The sequence below is a fragment of the Arctopsyche grandis genome, chromosome 1 (genome assembly GCF_051622035.1).
Source record: "Arctopsyche grandis isolate Sample6627 chromosome 1, ASM5162203v2, whole genome shotgun sequence".
In the NCBI taxonomy this organism is placed as follows: Eukaryota; Metazoa; Arthropoda; class Insecta; order Trichoptera; family Hydropsychidae; genus Arctopsyche; species Arctopsyche grandis.
In genome coordinates this window covers 40,350,738-40,359,145 of record NC_135355.1, presented here as the reverse complement: position 1 = coordinate 40,359,145, position 8,408 = coordinate 40,350,738, and the positions used below count along the sequence as shown (strand labels likewise).

Below are 8,408 nucleotides of genomic sequence, written 5' to 3'. Positions count from 1 at the left end.
AAGCGTGTAGATGCCCATTTGTGAAAGTGATAAGCATCTACACATTCGTGCAGATGACGAGCGCATCTAAAAATGCAAATAATTTTTTTATCAGTACTACATATTTATATGTATCTTTAAATTTTCTTTGATATAAAAATTAATATATTGACGTAATTTTTTGTTTATTAAATAGTTCAAAGTAAAGAGAAGAGGACAGGACAGGAGTTATTGTAAATATTGAATACCGTCAAATGATGTGGTAGATTTTGTGAGTTTTATACGTAAATTTTATATATTTGAGATTGTAATAGCTCGAAAAGGTTCACCATCGCTAAATTCTAGACCATTTTCGAATTCCTCGTTGACCGTTTTGGAGGATTGTGCAATTTTAGTTGTGGAAAAGAGGGGTGGCAATTAAGTACGCTCGATTTTATGGAATTTGTGCCGGTCAAAGTTTGAGGAAGTGTGACGTCGGGGGCACAATTTTAATCTTAAACTTGTCCCGTTCCCCTTTTAAAAAGATTTATTCCGGATTTAATTCAAGCGAATTCCTAATTAACGCTGTTTTTAATGGGCAATTTCAAGTGAAAACTTATCGCACTTTCCGTTGATTAATTTTTTCCCTTAACTGAAAATTTCTTCATTACTTGTACTCGTTACGGAATTATCCTTATCAGCTGTTGGAAAAACTCGTCACATTAAAAACATATTGTATATATATTTAAAATATTTTATTTAAATTATAAATATAAATAATTTCGACTTGTCATATCGCAAACATACATATGTATATACAGACGATTCATCATATTCTAAGATACATATAATAAATTTGCAAAAAATTAAAAAGACATCTATCGATTGCGAGCAAAAGTTCTATGCTAGTTAACAAACTCAGTCAATTACCAAACCTTCGAAAATAATAATAAAATGCATACATAATACAGAAAAATGTATAAAATATTCAAAATATTTCTTATAATAATACAATTAAGCTATATTACATATACAATTCATTGCAGAGTATCCAAAAAGGCTAAGCATTCAGCATTTCCAGGCAAACACTGTCCAAATGCTTCCAATAACAACGGTTCTGTAATAACAGTCTGACGATAATCTTCATAAGATACTTTCCCATCTTGGTCCACGTCCAATTTCTTTAATGCCAACTCTACTAACTCTCGAACCCCTTCATCGGGGTCTTCATCCCCTGGCTGCTTAAGTAAACTATTCCTACAATCATATTTTAGTATTAAGTATCATACATACACATATATAGCAAAATTTTGGTTAGATATATGTATATGGTCAGTAACTTTTAAATGAAATGGTAAGTACGAATATATAATATGAATTTGTGCAATTTCTGTAATTAGAATGGTCAGTAAATACTTTTTTTGGGTTCATTAAAGTCAGTTCAACTTGGGTAATAGCAAACTCGGTACATATGTATAATGATTAAAATACCGACAACCGAAATCGGTTCTAATGGTTTTCAGACAAAATTCTATTTTGTACTACCGGTGTTTTATATTAACATTGTATTGGCTAATTTGTATGAATTTGTCGAAGAATGAGTCAGCATCCTTTTTAACATGCTATTCAATAGAGCCACTTAGTTTATCATAAATTTAAAATGAAAAATAAAGAATTAATTGAGCCTCTTAAATAATATGTACGCACATCGCATCCTTAAAGCACAAAGGTAATATATAGGTAGTTTCACAATGTAGCCAAATTGAAATATTAATGCTGTTTTTCTCCTATTTTCATATTCAAAATAGCGTCACATTTGTTGACAATAGAGGTACAAAAATTATAAATTTATATTCATAGCTAGTATGTATTTCAGTTGTAAATTCCTATACAACATTTCAATAGTGATAAAATATGAAAACAGGAACAAAACTGCAGTGAATTCAAAAAATTATGAGTATTTTAATTGCCCCCCTGAACAACTATCACGTTGTACATGTACTCTAATTATACATTATATGTTATAATTATATGTATATAACTATATGTATATAATTATATGTATATTATATAACACTGTTCGACAAATGACGACTTTTTTATGGTTCAGAGACGAGATATGACTTTTCTTAAAGATCTATGCCCAGTGAACATGAATCTGGAAATGAAAAATGTTGATTGGCTCGAGATTCGGATGTGTTTTTTAAATCGCGCGATTTTTCTATATCTTGGTGTTGTTCGGTCGATGTCTTTAGATATTTGATTTGAACTGGACGACTATTTAAGCATTTTAAACAAAAACAAAAAATATTGTAGCCAGAACACTATCTCAATAAACATGTTTCAATAAAAAATATTTAATATAAAATAGTATTAACAGTGGGAAAAAATCCATAGTGAAAATAGGTACTTTTGACTTTTGATTTGAACTGGACGACTACTTAGAGAGATTTGAAAGCTGAAAATTACTAAAAATGAAAGATAAAATACCCGACTATAGATTCCAATATTCATTTTGAACAGAAAATTGACAGATTTTGAGATATCCACCGAACAACACCAAGTTATAGAAAAATCGCGCGATTCAAAAAACACATATATCTCGAGCCAATCAACATTTTTTATTACCAGATTCGTATTTATGGGGCATAGATTTATAAGAAAAGTCATATCTCGTGTCTGAACCATTTTTCGTGTCGAACAGTGTAATTTGTATCAACTCACCTGAGTAGTGTAAACATCTCATCCTTGGTAATATATCCGTCAGAGTTAAGGTCGTATACTTTGAAACAAAATGCAATTCTTTCATTGAAAGTTCCTTTTAAAAACACGCTCAATCCTATCAACCATGGTTCCAGTCGCATATTTGACGAACTGGTGGTGGTTCCTGATCCTTCCCAAACGGTCCACACTCGTTCTGCTAGGGTTTCTTCTACAACAAGATCGAAAGTCGTGTGCAGTATCTCTCGAAACATCGTTCTGTCAATTCCCTAAAGCGGTGGATAGTATTTTAGAAAACGTTCAAGAGAAAATTAAATGTAAGTATGAAATATACCTCTAGGTTTGTATTGGGTTTTGCAATGGCTGCACCAGATGCATTCATGGCCATTATTGCTTTCCTGGCAGGTTGAGCAGATGCAATCAATTTTCGGTAGATTTGAAACAGCATATCCAATTCATTTCTGCTCGAAGATTGTCAAAGCATTACAAACTCGGCAGTATACATTTGACATATGTCAATAGCTGCATAGGTATATATGTATTATATGTAAAATTAATTTTTACTTTATCAATATACGTAGTAACAATTGATGAAGTTTTGTGATCATGCGAAAATTCTAACTCGAGATTTTGACTGATTCGAACTCAGAATCGGTCACTGATCACGTTTTCATTATCTAGAAAAAAATTGTGTGTGTGTCTGTGTATTTTGGGGATTTTTTGAACACCGTTAGTCCTATCAAACTGAAACTTAGTATTGGGTACTGAAAATCTTAACGAGACGATGTAAATTTTTTTCAAATTTTCAGGTTGACCGGAAATGGTACCTCCCCTTAGAGGTGTCCCCTTTTTTTTAAGTTTTTGAATTCAATTATCTCCCGAATTTTCACATGTAATAGAAGTCATATCCAATTACAGTTCAGTGAAATCATATCCAATTACATTTTCACTGGCTCCTATCAGTGAAATTATAATTTTTGACAGTTGGATGATAGCGCGTCGCCCCGCTCCTGTCCATTCCCACTCTCCTCATGGTCCACACATCATAATATCCATTCAAACACATCGTGATATCTTAGCAGCCAACACTTATTTATTTAAGGATTAGGTTAGGTTTGGTTAAGTTAGGATTGGCCCTATTCATTAAAGATTATGTTGGTCGATATTTATTTTTGTTACTGGCAACCCATTTGATGTTTGATTTGCCGGTCGAAAACCGACTCTGTCGTGCGAGCTATTTTAGAGAGGGCAATCTTGTTATTTGCAGGGCGAAATTTAAAAAAAAAAAGACATTCGCATATAGTGTCGTAATAAATACTTAATTTGTCTGGAAATAGGGCTATTTTGCCGAGCCGATAAATGGTACCCTAATAATAATAACTAATTTCATATATTTTTTTAATAATACGTTTTTCTTACATATCATACTAAATATGTATGTAAGAGAAACGATGAATAAATCAGGATTTTTAAATATTTTTATACCACTACCCAGAATAGAATAAGAACATTAGATTTGACGACCCGAAAAAATACAATTAAAATAGCACGATCAAACAACAATTTAATCAATTTTAATAAAACGAAATGCATTATTTATATCAATGATAACATTCAATTTTATTAATGCCATTTTAAACAGGCGGCACCTTTTAAAATGTCTAAATGATTGCAACGTTGTTTGCTAAAATATCTAAATGATATGCAAAATCTCAGTTTTACAATAGCCTGTTATTAATTAATAAATGACTATGATTTTGGTCAGTTTTTGTGTATATTAAACTTTTAATAAATAAGATAATTGTCCAGTATTTAAATTAAATTTTCAGTTAGTTCGGATCGTTATATGTACTGTCACGTTCCAGGGAAATATTTATTTAATTTTTATTTACTACTTGGTTAACCAACCAAGTTTCTTTATTGTTATTAAAATGTTACAATTATCTTATATTATAGATATATTCGAAAACCGATAGATAATGGAACTATGATTTTTATAATAGGAGACACGTAGAACTATTTCACTATAACTTTCGTTCACTTTATTCTGCTGCTGTGCTGATCGTTAATTGAGGACGCGTTCTCGGAGTATTTATGATGACGACTGTCACTCTCTCGGAGTCGATGGCGATGACTGCTCTCTCGGAGTCTTGATGGTGATGACTGACTGTCACTGTGGAGTCGATGTTGATGACTGCTCTCTCGGAGTCTTGATGGTGATGACTGACGACTGTCATCTGCGGAGTCGATGGTGAGGACTACCTCTATCGGTGTCTTGATGGTGATGACTAACGACTGTCATCTGCGGAGTCGATGGTGAGGACTACCTATATCGGTGTCTTGATGGTGATGACTGATTAATGCGGTCGAGTCGTGATCTAAATAAATGATTTGTTATCTTATGGGCTGGGCACATTCCTGTGTTATCTGAATATCCTATTACAGGAATTTTTATGGTTTTGTTATTCACGTATATAAGCGTGTGAAAAGTGCATTTGATATTGTGGGAACTAGAGTGATAAGCGGGGTACATAACAGTACATATGTACTAGGGTTTCTGACCCGGGTCGACCCGGGACAGGCGTTCCCGGGAATTCACGAAATTTTTTATTGTCCCGTATCCCGGGAATTTTTATCTCGAATCCCGGGAATTGAATTAAAAAAAATCTTGAAAATATACAACATTTTCACGACTGCACGAAGGGAAATAATAAATCAAATACAGAAAGAATCGTAAATATTCTCAAAGGTTTGTTGTTTAGCATGGAAGATTATGAAGCGAGTATATCCTTCTTGTATTGACGATTCCACAATGGAAGAAAGTCTTTTAGATTCGGATGAAGATGAAACAATTGTGTGTTTGACGATGAATGAAGAATTAAATAAGGAATTATCAGGAGAAAAACCGATAGTTTAAAAAAATTGTTTTCGTCCCTTTTAACAATAAAGCCAACTTCGACCGAAACTGAAGGAGTTTTTTCCATTGCTGGAAATTTTTGCACCAAATCTAGAAATAGGCTTTCGGATTCTCATTTAAATATTTGAGTATTCTCATGAAGCTACTTTAAATAAGTTTACTTTTATAATTACATATTTTCCAGTTAATAGATAAATTATGTATTGTTTACTTTTTTTTATATTTTATAAATAAATATTTTTTTATTAATAAAAAATATATTTAATTGAAAATAAATGGTTTTTTTACATGTGTCCCGGGATCCCGGGAATCCCGGTAACGATCCCGAGCTCCGTCCCGTGTCCCGGGAATTGAAAAATTCCAGGAAATCAGAAACCCTAGTATGTACATGTGATACGACGAAGTTGTATTGATTGCTAACAAAATTAAATGAATTTTTGAAGACGAAAACACGTGAGTGATTTTCTTATTCAATGGAATGAATCCAATTAAAATATTTACTGACCAAGCTGATAAATAATCTGACCAATTCGTATATATGTATGTAGTTACTTCGTATTAGACACTGATTATATGAACTAAATGTACTGTATGAAATGTCTCCTACATACATATAAAGTTCTAGATCTGTTTCACAAGACTACGGAAAAAAGTAAGAAGTGAAAAGAAATTGTAAGAATACAACACTCTCATATATTTTCACTCTAAAAACGAGCTATTTTCCCTTCTTACGCCTTTTGCTAAACCAATGCAATGCGTTATAGGAGTGTTGATTGTCTGAAATAACTGATTATTTCAAACATACTGTTTATGTTTAAAAAAAATCACAACACATACATAGATTAAGAACCCCTGGAATAGACATTAAGGAGACCACAGGCGAGGCATAGTTATATAAATAAGTCCCTCAGTAAATTCTATGCTACGACAATAATCGTAACAGGCAATCCTACGAGCGATTTACCAAACAACTGATTACCTGGCTTCGATTCTGAAATCTTTTCTCTGAATAACGTGAATTTCGTTGAAAACAATTTTGGAATCACATTGACAAAAAACAATGTTATACACAAAAGTTGCTCATCTTGAAAAGACCCATTTCTCCTAGTTTGGTAGGTGCCAGGTCCTTTGTTATATTATTACTTTATCTACATATGTACGTAGTAAGTAAAATTTAAAGCCCGGACCCAGAGCGCGCCGTTCATACTTCAAATGTTGTAAATGTATTGTTAAAGGTTTGCCGAACCTTTTTTAAAAAGCATTTACAACAATTAAACAATGAGCGGCGCGCTGTTTGTCCGTACTCTAGACTAGTAACAATAGATGAAGATTTGTGATCATGCGAAAATTTGAACTCGAGATTTTGACTGATTTGAACTCGAAGAATCGTTCACTGATCACGTTTTCATGATCTAGGAAAAATGTATGTGTGTGTGTGTGTGTGTTTGTGTATTTTGGGAATTTTTGTACAACGCTAGTCCTATCGAACTGAAACTTGGTATTAAATACTAAAATTCTTATCGACATAATGTTAATTTTTTTCAAATTTTTTAGTTGACCGGAAATGGTACCTCCCCTTATAGGTGTCCTCTTTGTTTTAAGCTTTTGAATTTAATTATCTCCCAAGCTACTAACTGAACTGGATTGAATTTTTTTTACATGTAATATAAATTATAATTTTTATATTTTTTGAATATTTTTATCTGAACCGGAAGTAGTACTTTTACTGTAGAGAATCGAGGTTTTTTATGTTTTTCTCATAAACCTTTTGGTTTATTGAACTGAAATTTCATATACATATATATAAGTTTAAGCTTAATACCAAGTTATGTATAAAATTTAGTAAGCTTCCGTTAACCGAAAGTGGCAGTTTACTCTTGTTAGATTTTTCTCCCATTATTTTTTCAATGCTACCTTTAAAGGCTTAGCTGATAGTATTCTTGTTTACTTTCTACATGAAAATTTACAAGTCCTATCGGTATTTTGCTGGCCTATGGATTTGTCGGCAAAACGCCGACAGGCGTCAGTCAGCATTCAAATGGTTAATTAATGAGGTAAATAATTGCTTAACCAATGAGTAAATAAAACTTAATCTGTTGGGATACTAGTGATACTACTCAGCAGTCGAGCAATCTGCTTAGTGCCGGATTGCTAGATTGCTGGAGATAAATTGCATCGTGTTTGGTTTTAAACTTAAACACAATTAAAAGCTTTTAAAAGAATAAAAGTTTAGTATAAGGGTTGTCTTTTACTTGTTGAAGTGTGTCTTCTTTCTCAAGATATCGAGAGTCTTTGGGGGTAGTTTGTTGGCGTTGCGACCACCTCCGTCCATGACGGGTGCTTGGGGGCGCCTGACGCGTCTGCCCCGACTCCCCGCCGCCCCCCCGGCGCCCCCAGAACCACCCCCCGCCGACAACCCCTCCGCACGCCTCCGCGCCCCCGACACGCGCCTACCACTCGCCAAAAACAGGGACACGCTCTTCATTATCATAGCTCCACCTTTCAGTGATACTTTAGCCCCGTCTGCCATTTTGCTGAACTAGTTCTTCGATAGCTTATATGAATTAACAGAACAGCTTCCACTCTGAAAAATCAAATATATTTATCAACAATTTTTCAAATATACACATACATATAATGTACAAATGTCAATTATTTATTTATTGAATAAAATATAGAGTGAAAAAAGAAGAAGTTATAGGCGTTTAAATAATTAAAATTTGCAGGGCGAAAAGTAATGAAACTACCGATGTGAATGATGAATGTGACAGATAAACGTCACCGTGTAATACGATGCAGTATTTTCAAACGT

At 33.3% G+C, this 8,408-nt stretch overlaps 1 protein-coding gene across 1 annotated transcript; it reads right to left on the bottom strand.

Annotated features, from left to right (window-relative positions):
* Window positions 1-995: 995 nt before the first annotated feature.
* LOC143917916 (calaxin) lies at window positions 996-8,126 on the bottom strand. Its single transcript, XM_077439545.1, has 4 exons — window positions 7,849-8,126; window positions 3,014-3,140; window positions 2,683-2,948; window positions 996-1,215 (listed from the first exon to the last, which is right to left on the bottom strand). The coding sequence occupies exons 1-4, from the start codon at window positions 8,124-8,126 to the stop codon at window positions 996-998; spliced, it is 891 nt and encodes a 296-aa protein (XP_077295671.1).
* Between the last annotated feature and the right edge of the window lie 282 nt (window positions 8,127-8,408).

Bases quoted from the DNA above. Each gene is read 5' to 3' on its own strand.
- LOC143917916 (XM_077439545.1), bottom strand. From the start codon at position 8,126: ATGGCAGACGGGGCTAAAGTATCACTGAAAGGTGGAGCTATGATAATG. The intron at 2,949-3,013 runs GTATATTTCATA...CCACCGCTTTAG, and splicing joins AACCCAATACAAACCTAGAG to GGAATTGACAGAACGATGTT. The intron at 1,216-2,682 runs GTGAGTTGATAC...ATATGATTGTAG, and splicing joins GAGATGTTTACACTACTCAG to GAATAGTTTACTTAAGCAGC.